At 39.3% G+C, this 14886-nt stretch overlaps 1 protein-coding gene across 10 annotated transcripts in view; it reads right to left on the reverse strand.

Annotated features, from left to right (window-relative positions):
• syne2a (spectrin repeat containing, nuclear envelope 2a) overlaps window positions 1–14886 on the reverse strand; it is a 90264-nt gene that overhangs the window by 74984 nt on the left and 394 nt on the right. For 5 of the 10 annotated variants that reach the window (XM_084952550.1, XM_084952544.1, XM_084952546.1 and 2 more), the window contains exons 3-30: window positions 14705–14821; window positions 11800–11861; window positions 10511–10606; window positions 10315–10392; window positions 10130–10222; window positions 9761–9957; window positions 9362–9561; window positions 9007–9107; window positions 8760–8849; window positions 8449–8562; window positions 8229–8366; window positions 7613–7777; window positions 7353–7465; window positions 7036–7204; window positions 6722–6818; window positions 6416–6612; window positions 6114–6266; window positions 5851–5988; window positions 5647–5748; window positions 5322–5489; window positions 5053–5211; window positions 4246–4968; window positions 3712–3846; window positions 3092–3241; window positions 2800–2966; window positions 1826–2162; window positions 483–598; window positions 182–302 (exon numbers count right to left, since the gene is read on the reverse strand). In XM_084952550.1, the coding sequence (XP_084808676.1) occupies window positions 182–302; window positions 483–598; window positions 1826–2162; window positions 2800–2966; window positions 3092–3241; window positions 3712–3846; window positions 4246–4968; window positions 5053–5211; window positions 5322–5489; window positions 5647–5748; window positions 5851–5988; window positions 6114–6266; window positions 6416–6612; window positions 6722–6818; window positions 7036–7204; window positions 7353–7465; window positions 7613–7777; window positions 8229–8366; window positions 8449–8562; window positions 8760–8849; window positions 9007–9107; window positions 9362–9561; window positions 9761–9957; window positions 10130–10222; window positions 10315–10392; window positions 10511–10606; window positions 11800–11861; window positions 14705–14780 (4455 nt within the window). In that variant the 5' untranslated portion in view covers window positions 14781–14821. Of the gene's footprint in view, window positions 1–181; window positions 303–482; window positions 615–1825; window positions 2163–2799; window positions 2967–3091; window positions 3242–3711; window positions 3847–4245; window positions 4969–5052; window positions 5212–5321; window positions 5490–5646; window positions 5749–5850; window positions 5989–6113; window positions 6267–6415; window positions 6613–6721; window positions 6819–7035; window positions 7205–7352; window positions 7466–7612; window positions 7778–8228; window positions 8367–8448; window positions 8563–8759; window positions 8850–9006; window positions 9108–9361; window positions 9562–9760; window positions 9958–10129; window positions 10223–10314; window positions 10393–10510; window positions 10607–11799; window positions 11862–14704; window positions 14871–14886 lie in introns of those variants that run through there. The other 5 variants (XM_084952545.1, XM_084952543.1, XM_084952548.1 and 2 more) reach the window with 5 other exon arrangements.

Consider the following 14886-nt stretch of genomic DNA (forward strand, 5'->3'; position numbering starts at 1 on the left):
GAAACAATCACAGCAATAATATTTTAAGCCAAAAGTTAGAGCTTACAAACAAATTCATGCTTAACAATTGTAAAAACATTCTAGTATGTAGAAGACCACAGTTAAGACATAATAATGAACACATATGTAAGAGTAGGACTTTAAAATGAGAATTCTGGTAAAAGTAAGTGCTCAAACTTGCCTGTAGATGTTTCTTTTGGTTCTGCAGGGCAAGGATAGAGACTGGATCTGGGATAAATGACTCCAAAAGTAGCTTGTTCCCCTGAAGCTGAGATTTAAATGCTGAGCAGAGCTTTCTATAACTAGAGAGAGATTTACACATTGTTTCATTACTAAAATTTCTGAGACTGACTGGGAAGCAAATATGATGCAAAATCAGTGACGTCTAGTAAATCTTACTAGCATATTAGTATTTTACAAGCTGTCAGTTCTAAAAACAACACCAATGTGCAATAAAGTCTAACTGGGATAGTGACGCATACCTCTCCTGCACTTCCTGTTCAGAGGGATGTTCTTTTTGAGATGGAGCAGCTGGCTCTGGGATGATGGTCCACTGTGCTTCCTGCTTGGTCTCCACTGTGTTGCTCCTAACAACTGCCTGCGAGGTGAGAGAGCTGCATAGTAACAGTCCAGTAAAGAAAAGAGGAAAAGATGGAGCAGTGAGCCTATCCAATTACCAAGGATTAGCACTCTGCAGCCGGTGCTTTTCCTTGTACAGCCAATAAAACTGCTGAATTGGTTTCTGACTAGGAAGGTTTCTTTAAATGAACAAAGTAAATGACATTTAATAGAGTTATTAACGTTTTACCTGTGTAGTCTGCTGCATTTTTTATGCACTGTCAGATATTCAAATATTAATGTCTGCAAGCTCTTCCAGAATGAAACTGTTCATTTATAGTGCCTACTGTAATTTAGAGCAATTTTGTGACTGTAAAATATAAGTATGTAATCTAGGTTCATAGTCCTGGAGCTGGGATTGGTATACAATAGATTTTATAATACAGTACTATTTGCTGCATAAACATTTTGTCACTATGAAATATAGCATTATATACAAAGATTCTCTTTCTTGGTGTTTTCAAATTATGAAAAATCATGGAGAAAAAAATACACCAGCTGAGTCTGAGTCATGGTGGCACACTGCTAGCACTGTCCACGTTCAAAAACACTGGACACCACATCACAGTTTCTTCTTAGTCAGAGTCTGGACAAAGCACAGAATGACTGAAATACCCATCCATCCTTTTTCTCTTGCTGTTCTAGATCATGTTCATATACTATGGCTTTTTCGTTCATTCTTTGTATAACAGAGTCCCGAGTTTGGGAGGTTTGTGGTTGTAAATCGTATAGAATATTAGAATTAGTTATAAAGTCGCAATTTAAAGCTAGCGGCTGATCAAATAAAAGGAGATAGTCATCATTTAAAATACAGTCTTGCTATTGCTATGACAAAAGATATCTGTACACAAAAAGTGGACATAGATTTGCAGTGTTTTTTCATTCCTGCTGTCTTATCCATAGACCCACCACCAAGTCTGGCCAATTTTCACATCTTTCAGTTCAGATTCCACTCTGATTAGCATCCTAAACAAAACTTTTGAATAAACATTTTAATAACAAATCTAATTTTCTTGCAATTCAACATTTATCTTTGTGTTCCTAGATTTAATTTTTGAATTTAAATATCTTGACTTGATTGCATAAAAAAAACAATAACTCCATATTACTAGTTTTATTCTCAGAGCTCACAAAGTACCAAAACATAGAATTGAGAAACTGAAGAAAAACAAAATTGAAGCAGATCAGTGATGTAATCTGAGCATACCTGTGCATGAGTTTGGATTTGCTGACTGCTCTCTGCGTAGTGCAGTAGACGGGCTTTCAGCAGCTGCTCTTTGGCTTGAAGTGAAGGTTTTGGATTTTGTTCTGACCTGCCGTCTCTGTTTTTTGTCAGGTGGACCTCACTCTCTGTTGGGACTTCCTGAACTTTCAGTTTGAGGATATCACCATGAGGCTGCACTGACACAACATGAGAAACGGGCGCGAGGTCTTCATGTGGGCTGTCATCGCTTTGTTTCTGTGGGAGATTGTTGCTCGGCTGTGTGTTGGCCGACACGTCAGTCGCGCTCAGTGGGGCGTCTCCCCCAGGCTGCCGTCCCCTGCTGAGATAAGAAATGTTTATCGGGGGGATGTCAGGGGCAGCCAGTTCGAACCGCTCATTCAAACAGACATCTGATTAAGATTAATAGACCGGAAGGATTACAGAGTGACAATTGTAAATAAAAAACGGTCTTCTTCAAGTAAATCACTTTGAATTCAAGTCACAATTCTAATAACTTGAAAAATGATTTAAGGGTAAGTTCAAACGCAACAAGATTCTAATCAAGTTCTGTCTAATTTAGGCAAATAGAGTTTTCACAATCTAAATTAGACCTTCTTCCTGCAATTTTAACTTCCTTTTGAGTCTGAGCTTCCTTTGTGAAACCCAGAGGAATTTCATCAGTGTTGCCCGTGTCTAACTTTCAGCAAACTTACAAAGAAAACTACCGAGCCGACAGGCATGAACATTGTTGGAGAAATGGCGCCACTTTCTTTGAAACTGCAAAATAGGGCCTCGCCTTTGTAGTTTTCAAATCAAACAGAGCATCAAACTGAAAATTATTTCTAGATGTAGGAAATAAAAGTCTGACAATAATGATTAAAACAGTTTCCATTAAAGAAAAAGGCAAATCTAACAAAAGGTCACATTGAAGAACTTTTCTGATTTCTGTTTCTTTCTTAACGTTAGCGTTTTCAGACCTGTTAGCTGGGACTGCAGCATCCCTGGGTTGTGTTTCCTCTACTTCATCTGACTCGCTCAGCTGGTCTGTAGCGAGGCAGGAGGATTTCTTTGGCGTCAGTGTTTCGCACAGCTCTCTGAGGGATTCAACACGTTCCTCAATAGATGCGGCTCCCTCAGTGACAGCCTGGGAGAAATATGAGCTCCTGAGAAGCTGAAGGCAAATCTTTCTTTCTACAGTAATTTGACCATCTGCCAGGCAGATACAAACACAGCACAGTCCCATGTTAATACTATGTTAGAGACAAGTACCTGCTGCTGCTGCAAAGAATCATCGTCAGTCTGGTCAGTGTGGACAGTGTTAGTATGCGTTTCACACTGCACGACAGAAAATGACTGCTTCCCTTCTCTGATCTTTGACCACAAGATCGGAATAAAAGCAGCCATTTCTCTGCGTGCATCCTGTGCATGACAAAAGCAAGCAGAAAAAATTTTAACCAAAGTTTTTAGGAAAAAAATAGAATATATCAAGTTTATCGGATTAATTTGTGAAGACGCTCACACATAAAAAGATTCTTGAAAAGTCCAAAACAAATCCTGTATGACTGGATCGTATTTGACCTATTATTACGTGTTATTTTCCACTATATAAAACATTCACTGTTTTATGCCTATGACCAAAAAGCAAAGCAAAAGAATATCACAGAATGACTTCATTATAACTGAGATGTAGTCTGTTTCTTTTAACACTAGAATAAATATAATCCCCTTTTAGGTAGTGATACTGGTTATAATGCAAAGTAAGAAAGATCTACATGTGCTTGTGAATGATTTAGGTATTTGGTTCAGGTCTTTACATTAGATTTAACTCTGAATAAAAATGACTGGATCAGTCAGTCAATTACAGACTATGTGTGCAGTTCCTGTCATACCTCCCACTGATTTCTCACTGAGTCAGAGAGGAGCATCAAGTCCTGGAGCTGGGATCCAGAGCAGAAAGCCCCAAAACCGTCCACTGCACAAAGGAACTCTTCGAGCATGGCAGGCTGCAGAATTTTTAAAGCTTTCTGCACAGAAAGACATATAGCTGTAAAGAGATGCACAAACGATACTGGTAGCAACACAAATCAAAATACCAGAGACCTTGAAAGAAAGTGTTTGAATTATGAATATTCAGGCACGTTTCAAGGCCTTGGTGTTTCAGCACTGAAAGCATCTAAATTATATTAAAGCCTCTGTTTTAAACATTTAATAAGCAACAATTGGGTGGATGTCTGCCTTTAAACTCACCTTGAAATGTTGTCAAAGTAATAAATCGAGAAAATAATAAGCAAATCAGCTGTGTGACCACTAGTAATTCAATTACAATTGTTGATTTGAGTCAAAAAACTGAAGTGACAGTTGAAAACATCTGTTAAAGATAGTGACGGCCTTCTTAATTTGTTCTGTGATGTTTGGTAGCGTACCTGTTTCTTCTTGGCTTCCGACTCTGAAATCTCTTTGCCACCAAATAACTTCATCGCTTGCTGGATGCGTCCTTGCAGACGAAACCGGGCCTTCTCCAGCCTGCTTCTCGCCATTGACTGGGCTCTTGAATGGACTTCCCTGTGGACCATAACTAGTGGTTGTGGAGGTTTACTGCTCTGTATAGAGCTCGGTCCTGTGTTCTTGTGCTTGGTTTGAAATTGGCAAGGTAAACTTCCTCCATATTTAGCGGGAACTGGACTCTCTGAAAACTTTCCCTTAATAGGAGTTTGAGTCGTAGCAGGTAGCGGCTGATCATTTTCACTGAAACTTGAAGCTAGGGGATGTGATTTAGAAAATGACTGTGGCTGGATCAAAAGCTCAGATTCAGCTTCTTTTGCAGATTGAAGAAAATGAGATTGAATATAAGTTACAGGTGGGTAACTGGTGACTATTTTGGGTGTAATAATATCTTTTTCATCATGTAATTTTCCCTGGAGATCTCTTGTCCTTTGTTGAGGAGTGGAAGCTGAAAGCTGATTTGAGTGCTGAGATTGGAGCATGATGTTCCCAATGTTCTCTACATGTTTGCTTCTGGCCACAACTAATAACCCAATCTCAGGCTGTTTCTTTGTCTGAAAGATTGTTTCAACGGCTGGTTGATTCATAGGAAATTCACCAACTTCCTGCTTATACCCAAGAGAACTAAACATCCCCAGAATGTCCTAAAAAATGCAAAGCATACAAATGAATAAGAGGGACTATTATGGGACTGAAAAAAAGTTATTACATCTATTGTTTTACTTTACCTGGCAGTAGGAGACTGCTTCTGTGACCCTGTCCTTCAGGCTAGAGGTGCTGAGGTGCTGCAGAGGAGAGGTTTTCTGTAGTATTCCAACAAGACCCTGAAGATCCTGTTCCTCAGTTTTAACCTGGTTTGCCAGCTGGAAGCCTCGAGAGATTAGCCCCTGGAAGTGTTAAAGTGTGTATTGAATTTAACAGCTTCATATATGCTTTATATTTTCCCTCTCTAACAAAACGCCTAATTAGAAACAACATGAAGCTTTGGTTTGCTGACTTTTGCTGTAGGCTCCATTGTAGGGTGTCCTCTGTGACTTTTTTCCTTTAGGTGATTGTAACAGTCCATCGCATCAGTGCTCCAACGATCCAGCTCAGCCAGACCACCTTCCAGCCTGGATGCAGCCTGCTGCAGCTCCCCACAGGCCCCCTCTGCTTCAACAAGCATCTACAGTACAAATAAACAGTCAGACTGTTCTTTGTTTGCTATAATTCAACATAGGAGAACTGGACTCTAGTAAATTTGCACAATGTTTGCCTGTGCGCTGATTTAATATTCTAGGAATATTAAAGAGAATTTCCCTGCATCTCAGTGAGCATCCTACCTGTGGGAGAGTTTTCTGGATCTTTTCAAAGTAGCTTGTTTGAAAGTCGGGAGAAGAGCTAAGAGATGACACGTTCACTTCTGCCATCTTTTTACTCAGTAACTGAAATATTATAAAGTATGAGACAGTAGCTCAAATAACAAAAAGATTTGTTTGTTTATTTATTATTTACTGATCAATTCAGCCTTTTGAAATTTTACTAACCTGTAATTTCTGTCTGATAGCCTTTAGTGGCACTGAGGCCACCTCAAGTGGCTGTCTGAGGAGCAGGCTGGCCTCCTGGGTCATTGAATGCACCATTTGAAGACATGATGCACCAGTACAGGGCTCTGATGATACCTCCTAAAAGACAAAATCTTTATGTCTAACACGCTCCTTTATTTTTAATGTCTCCTTATGTCAAATACAAAATAACAAACAGAACTAGACCTGCATAAAAGACATATTGTTAATAGATGAATACTTACAAACATAGCCTTCTTCATGTATTCAGCCCACTGAATGTTGACTTTGCTCAATTGTTCGACCAGACTGAGACTGATTGACGTTTCCGTCACTTCTATGAGATAGTTCCCTGCCTCATTTAATTGAGCTTGACGTGAAGTCCACTCACTAATATCCTACAGTATCCAAGTATTTTAAAAAGCAAAGAAAAACCAGCAACAATGAGGATATTTTGAAATCATTTTTTTAAATGATGATGATAGAAGGAGAAAGGAGATTTTTAAGTTACACAACAGTTACTACAGGACAAACAGGGTAAAGTTACCTGTGTTGCAGCTGGGGACTGAATTCGTTTCTCCTGCGCCAGCCACGCCTGTAGAGAAGCAAGGTTTTTGTTGTACGTCTCCCATGCACACAAAACTCTCTCCATGGTACCCCTAGTAGCAGTCACAGCCTGTTTGACCATTTCAACTTCACTCTCTGCTTCCTTCACCTGACGAGCAACAAGCTGGAAATTTTCGCCTGGGGTGTGAAAAGTGTGTGAAAGTCAAATCTCGTCTTAAAAAAAACTAATTACTTGATTACATTTCTATTGAGTTCATGACAATATGATTTTATGTTTACTCCATACTTAGCGCTGCTTTGCTGGTATAAACATTCGCCTTCTCCTTCAGGGTGTGCAGAGCGCTTGTCAGAGTGAAAAGCAGGTCTTGATGCTCAATTGTTTCCTAGAAAACAAATCACAGAAAATAATCATTTTTTTCCTGTTCTTTTTGTCTTTCAGGAAGAATTTGATCCCAAATGACTCACTGGATGTAGCTTATTTATATTGTAAGGGCCTGACCTTGAAGTAACATGTAATAGAATATATGCCATTCACTGTTAGTCATCATTGGAATTAGTAATAGAAGCTTTTACATATTACTCTCTCAGATATACACTCACATGCCAGTCCTGCAGAAGAACATGTATGGTCTCCTGAGACCTGTAGGGTGTTTTCCAGGACTGGACCTTGGCACCGATCTGGCTCAGGAGGTCCAGGATGGTGTGACGGGACTCTTGGTATTCCAACTTGATCCCTCGATACTTGGTTGAGACCCGAATGCTGGTTAAACTGTTTGAAAATTAAGATGCAAACAAACTGCTTTTTTCTTTTCAAACACAAGACTTGGAGATTTGTGCCTTTAAACCTGCATATAGTCATAAAAAAAAAATCATAATACATTCAGAAATTATAGGATTTTAACAATTGGGTCACATACCGTTTTCTTATCTCATCAAACTTTTCAAGGGGGACCACTATGTTCCCCGAGTCGTCCATGTTGTGATAAGTCTCAAGAATATTGACATAATGGCCCATTTCTTTATTTATATTCTGAAAAGTGAAAAAAACATAGAAAAAACTAGATTTTTAAGCTTTAATCTAAATAATGTTGCTCTTCAGAGTTTCAGGACACTGTTATCAAGTTTTGTCACAAGATCACATTTTCTTTCTTTGTATGTAGCTTCAACGCAAATGAACCTTTAGGCTATCCTGCTGAGCTCTTGCTTCTTTAGCGACATCTGAATGGTCTTTCACTTTCCCTGCGTCTTCTGCAAGCCCTGCCTCTGCACGCTGCAGCCATGCAACAACAGAGTCCAGAGGAGGAGGAAGACTCAGGTCCAAGTCTGCTTTACACCTCTGCAGCTGCAGAACGACACACATATACAAACAACTTGATATGAGCAATCTGCTTCACTAAAACGAGCAGTTTTCTATACTGACGACTTTCCGTAAATATTAAAATAATGTGGCGTTATTGTTACGTGACTCTTCACTGTTCCTGTTAATGCTACAGTGTAAAATTACTGACAGTTGTTGTTTGATGGAAAGAGATGTTATACCATGAGTGAGTTCATGTGCGGGGTTATTGACCCTGTGAAGCACAATGTAGTACAGCAAAACTGTTCAATAAAAAGCCCCTTTCTGCTTGGGGTAGAACAGCAGGCTCAACCTCTGTGTGGAGCCTTTGTTGTAAAGATTCCTCAGCTCACCACAATATTTTAAAATAATGTCCCCACAAATATCCCCAACAGGTTAAAAACTAAAACCCTGAATGTAACCTTGCTTTTTATTATGCAAAAATACATTTCCTGACCTCTTCCTCCAGTTGATCCCACGCTGTCCTGAGAAAACACTGCTGCTGACTCAGCTCAGGGCAGCGTCTTAGGGCAGCCAGGAGGGTCATCACTGGTCTCCGTTGCTCAGTGAAGGAGCCAGCGAGGCTCTGAAGCACCTGATAAATCAAACATGATAACTCTTTAACTTTACAACCTACACACGCTGAACATGTAATTTAATCCTTAATACTGCATTACCTGATATTTTTCAGCATAACTTGAGTTCTCTGCAGCCTTCCATGAATCTGACAGTTCCTGATAGGCTTGTTCCAGCCAGCATGTCACTTGCTGTGCTCGTTCACTTGGAGAAACCTAAATGTTCATAACCAAAGCTGTCAGTAACGACCATTGCAGTGTTAGAATAAGTTGTCAGGGCCACGCGATCAAGCAGTTCATGCCATTACACGAGAGTTAGACAGTTATGAACATTAATAATTACCATTATTTAATAGAGAAAAGAAAGACTTCCGTAACAAAAGTGACAGAGTGTTAAAGGATTCATTGTGTACCTCGTGTACTGGTGAGACAGCAATTGCTGGAGTAAAGTGTGCAGGCAGAGTCTCAGGTGAGCAAAAGGAGGGCTGGGCCAAAGGAAACAGCTATAGCACCACCACCAGATCAAACCATGAAAAACAGTATTGAAAGGAGGAGGACAGAAAGATGGTTGACCACCCTTACATTCATGAAGGTTCTTGTAGAAGACCAAAAGACAGCAGGATGTGCTGAAAAAATGAGAAATATGATCTCATCGCTAACCTGGAGGTGGTCATCAGGTGCTGGCATGTCGCTGGAGTATTGCAGAAATTGGGCCACATAGGTCATGATAGACTTTTCATCAGGACTGCTAACATCAACATCTGAGGTGAAAGGCAATGAGAAAAATTTGATTAGTTTGCTTTTGTTTTCTTTTTTGTATAATACTCACGTTTTCAAGTTTGCCTATTAGAGAATCAAAGCTTAGTTTGGGGGGGGGGGGGGGGGGGGGGGGGTTGTTGTTTTTTTTTAATCAATCTAAACCTTTTGGAGTCATTCCTGAGAAAAGGTCATCATATTATCCAGAATTACAACAAATATCACTGTGAAATGCCCCCTAACATTTTATCAGTCTCACCCTGAGGTTCCAGCAGGCGGGGTATATGCAGCTCTTGCTCAGCAAGGTGAAATGCTTCTTCCAGGTTCTCCTGGTTGCTTCTGGATTGGACCAGTGAGAGATCAACCAACTGAGGCCTGAGAGAAGACAGGATGGCCAGGAAGACCTCTCCACTTCTCCAGCTTGACTTAAAGTCCTTCACATTAACAGAGCAATGAACTCTAGAAAGAGGAAGACAAGGTCCACAACCTTTAGATGACTAACGCTGATCACTTAGATGGGTCGCATTGAGAAGATTAAAAAATGACAAAAAAGAATATTATTAATCATTAAAAACTCAAGATACCAGTGTAAAAAAAATGGTTACAGCATAAACATTGTAAATATTAAAATTTATACAATATAAAGAAAAACCCTCACTTTTTGCATTGGTCCCTGACCCACATGAGCAGGGCCTTCTTGGCAGATACACGGAAACGTCTGTGGAGCGGTGATGTCCGACCTGCGGGGACTGGACTAGCTGGAACAGGGCTGCCGGACCAGGAGTCCAGGCTGGAGAGAGAGTCAAGGGAGGAATGACGCGAGCTGAAGGAGAGCGCACTGGCCAGCTCCTCAATCTAAAACAAACAGAGATGGTAAACATATTGTGCATTAACTGATCAATACCTTCATAAAGTTAAACTTAGAATCAGTGCAAGGATTTTTAAACAACTGTGATAAATCTTAACATGTTTTGTTAAGATGTCCTGCCATTAGTATCTGACTAATGCTTCATTCCACTGTACTCACATGACAGTGGAGTATGACGGTCCATACGAGGCCTAGGATGATGGACGGCCGCCCATCTATGATATCTGGGATGTTAATGTTCACCAGTTTGACCTGAAGTACACCGAACAACAGCAGCAAAAGCATTAAACACACTACAGACACACATATATTATATTGTAATGTTTTTCAGTGTGCAAACGTACATTTTTTTTCTTGAGAAATTTTAATGCCATCTCAATATTGGCCCTCTGCTGGAAAACCCCACGACCTTTTTGTCTTTTCTATAATGACAGTGGCAGACAATTCTCAATATCAGTTATGGCATTTTATCTTCCCAATAGTTGTCTTCACATAAGGAGAAAATTAGAATTTATTCATTTCACTGATGTTAAAACTCACCATCATCTGGCCACTCATCACCTCCAGCAGGTCGAGCAGCTTTGACCCATCTCTGAGATCACAAAATAGGTCTGACACAAATGAGGGCGGGCTTCCCTGTAGCAATGCACAAAATATAGTTTTACTGATTGTATCTTCACAATATAGCAAAGTAAACAAGCAGGTGTGTTTGTATAAAAGCTATTTCCAGTTTTTAGAACCACAGAAATACGCAGTGAGTTTAAGCTGACAGTGACACCTAAAGTTGAATTACGTATATTATTTTATATAATTTTGCAATTATAATAAAATCTTTGATCTAAACAACTCTTGGTCACACTGGGTGTTAAACTGAATGATAATTATAGAAAAGAGAGTTTTTTTAGTGCTTCCATGTGTCAAAGAAGCTGATGAAAATATAATTTCTGACCTTAACTGACATCAAGTGCAACAAGAAGCACAAAGGTTAATAGAAGTTGTCTTCTTCATTGGGCAAAGTCCAAAGTGTGTATGCCACTTTTTATTGCACAGTAACTTGAAAATTTACATGCTACACACAAAATATACAGCACAAGCCAAGCTGATCCCCATTTTAATGTTTTGAAGCTGCAATGTGTTTATATAAAAGCATTTTCTTGTTCACAGTGGCAAACACTGACCTCTACGTATAAAGGAAGTACCTCGGGTTTGCTAGTTTTGATTTCGGCTTGGAGCACAGTCATGTGGACATGAGCTGCCTTGGTTCATGTTACATGTTGTTCAGCACTATTTATACCCCAGACTGGTGTCAGCAGCTCAAGGTCTCTTTCCCATGAGATCCATGAGTTGCTTCCCTGCTCTCACCAGTGAGTCAGCATGTTACGCTCTCCAGCTAACATGCAGCTAACCTTTCAACCACAGCATGAAGTCATGTTAATCTGTATTGCTGATAAAGCATCTGCAACATTTACTTTTTGACTGTTTATGTCGCATAAAAAAGTGCATTGAGGACAAGCAATGCAATTTGCTGTTTTCTTTGTACATGTATTATGCAGATGGCATGCCTAGAAGTATATATACCATTTTCACCAATTTCCTAACTACTATAGTCTTTAAACATCCATATTCCCAACCAAACTGTTAATAAAGCACCAGGAATTACTTTAAAAGCAAGGATTTGTCAGTTATTTGGCACTACCTCAAGCATGAAATATCTCAAATTTGAATTTACAGCTGCATAGTCTGCCTGCAGTTTGCCATTCCCTTTGCCAAACAAATAAATATAGTTAAATTCATTGTGCAGCTTACACAGATATAACACCTTAACATACCTTAGCAAGTTGAGCATTTATCCAGTTGGTGAATGTCCTTTTCTGAATCTGTTCATGCTCCACTGTTAGGGAAATATAGATAGAAATTGTTGATAGAATGTATAGATTTCTATTATTAGAACAGTACTTAAGTATTAGACACTAAAAAGAGATACTGTTATGCTAAAAAGAAATGAAAACACAGTCAAGCTGGCTGATTTATGCAAAAGCTTCACTCAAACGCAGCAAAAGCCTCAAAAGTGTCTAGTTCTGTTCTTGTCTCTAGGTCTGTGTGAACCATCAGTTTTAACTCCTAATGCACTAAATGCACAATATCAACAAATACATTACGGTGTATTCCCCAAAGCACCATTATTATTATTCCTTTACTGTCCATATCAGGATCATGCTGATGTAACGTCCATAACAAAGCTGTAGTTTATAACTGCAAAGGGACCTTTGTTGTGAGTTATAATCACGAGGAGGTCATAAACTACTCACCGACATCAGAAAAAGAGAAACATTTTTGACCCTCCATTCTTATAATGAATAATTAACAAACCCATGAATAATGATTTTAGGTGTCCACAACATAAAGCTTCTGCCTTGGCCACCGGATAATCCTGGTGTCAAAAGCTTCTTCTTTAAGCTAAAGACATGCTAAATGCTAGGATCTCCCTAACAGATGGGACAGCTTCCAAGTCACAGTCACAGTCATAGATACTGGGGCATGCGCACACACACACACACACACACACGCAGAGCAAATATACACACAGGCACATTCACAGAAACAACAAATGCCCAGACTGACACATGCATGCACACACAGAGTGAGATATTTTGGATCAAATGATGCTTGATGCGCACAAGAACACATCCTAAACTCCCACTGCCAAACCTTTGCACTTTTTACTGTAAATAACATCAGACTGCTTTCCTACAGTAATCAGAAAATGATGGAAAGCATGAAAATATCAGGGAGTAGTTGCCTGTTTCCATCTCAAGTCTAACCACAATAAGTTACATAACAGTCAACGAGACCCAAAAGCAAGCTGTTGACAGTAGCCTTAAAGAAATATAATATATTGATATTTTGTCTGACAGAAACAAAAAAGCCCACAGACACTTGTTTTGGACTCATTTCCTGGTATCAATTTTGACCAAGAATCTGAGCAACTAATGCTTCTGTTTGTTTAAGAGCTTGCCAAAACAGGCCACTCCCGAGCATTTGAAACACTGAACTCCACCCACCTCACCTGGCATTGGCGGCATAAAGGCGTCACCACATTAACGCCTGAAGCCCTCACTGGATTTTTTTCCTTTTTTAAATCCCTGGATTTAGTTGGTTACAGCTCTGGAACTCTAAGGCCTAAATGAACCACCTTGGACTCTACAGAAAGCGAAACTTGCGAGAATTTTAAAATACAGTAATTCCCCTGTATGTAATTTTCTTATCACAAGACAACAGTGAGGTTTTCACTTTCACCAAATCAAAACTTCCTGTTCTCAGTTCATTTTTGAGTAGGCATTAGCTAAATATGCTTTTCCAGGTCAAATCACAGTGATTGAGGCAAATGTAATCACAAAACAGGCATGACTAAAATTTGTTTCAGTTATTACTTTTCTTAGTTGTTTGACCTTTACTCTGCAGAAAGACATATGTTTGGTACTAGAATGCAGCTTTTATATTTTTAATCAGCCTGAGTCTGAGTTTAAGGCGTGGGCATATGAGCAGCACTGATTACATCACAACTAATCTGGTATAATATGCGGTTTACACATGTAGAAACTTGAGGTTTCCATTGCACATACATAGGAAATGGGAGAAATCTTGTATCCAGTAGTTAAACTTCGAATCTGAAAACAATACTTGCTTATTTATAGATGTTGGCTTTTGATCAGATTCATGAATGGAGTCATATTAGTTTTTTCTTCAACTGAGACACAATTACAAAGACTAAGCGATCCTGATGTAGACCCTGATGAAGAGTCTTGTTTTTCAATTGTTGCCAGTCTACTCATAGAATAACTTTAACTACAATTTTACTTGAAAACAGAACTGTTTTCTGCAGTTATACCCCTTGTGGGATCAGCTATCAAGGCCATGCAACCTTTGGTAAATGATGTGTAAGATTTTGGTGATATTTTTAGTATCAATGATGAGTGACTCTATGATGTACTATTTGCCATGATGCTCACACACTGCTTATATGCGTGTTTTGGTACATAGCTGATATCAAATTCCTAGATGCAAATAAATGGAGACAAAACAGATAAAAAAAGCATAGTGTTTCTTCCTTTTTAAAATGGGCATGAGTCACATACAATTTATTTGGGAAATTAAAACAGAGTCAATAATAATTGGAGTTCTCTTGATAAAAGGTGAAGTTTAATGCAGACTTGATGGTGTGAATCAAATGAAGCCGAGCAGATAGATTGCTTTTATTGAAAGGTTATTTGTCATGAATCTTCAAAGTAAAAGACTAAGACGCAACAAAGTGCCAAACCCTCTTTTTAACTGCACATTATCTGCTGAACTGGGGTAGTGAAAGTGCTGTGGTCTGCGTGTGTTTTATTATACAGCTTTAAAAAAATACGCCCACACTAGAAAAACGTGAGCGCAACATTAAACACTTTCTAAGCACGATTCAGTCTTCGGGCTGGAGTTGTGCTTTTCACACTTTCACTTTCATTACACTTCCAGTTCTGTAGTTTAGAACTGGAATGCTAACTTCATAAGTAACTGTGATGGAAAATAAAGTGAAGCAGAATTTTTTTTATCTATGCAATTTTGTAATGTTTCTCCAAAATTCTTGGTCTTTAATGAGTAGCTGATCTCAGAGAGTTGTTCACCACCACAGTGACTCCCTGCGACAGCACATCACATGTCACAACATCTATGTAAGTGCAAAAATAGCCCGACCTTGGAGAAGCATGTGCACATTGTCGATGTCCAGTGGAATCCCTCCATCGCCTTCTTCTGCTTCACCTGAAGCCATGCAGTCTCCACAGTAGAGCCCAGAATTGACTTCAGGAAAGTCTAGGAGAAAAATATTAGTAAATCATCTGCTCGGGGGGAAGACAGCAACACTGAGGTTTTTCTTC

Source organism: Perissodus microlepis, chromosome 15 (assembly GCF_051167445.1).
Source record: "Perissodus microlepis isolate ML-2025 ecotype Zambia chromosome 15, ASM5116744v1, whole genome shotgun sequence".
Lineage (NCBI taxonomy): Eukaryota > Metazoa > Chordata > Actinopteri > Cichliformes > Cichlidae > Perissodus > Perissodus microlepis.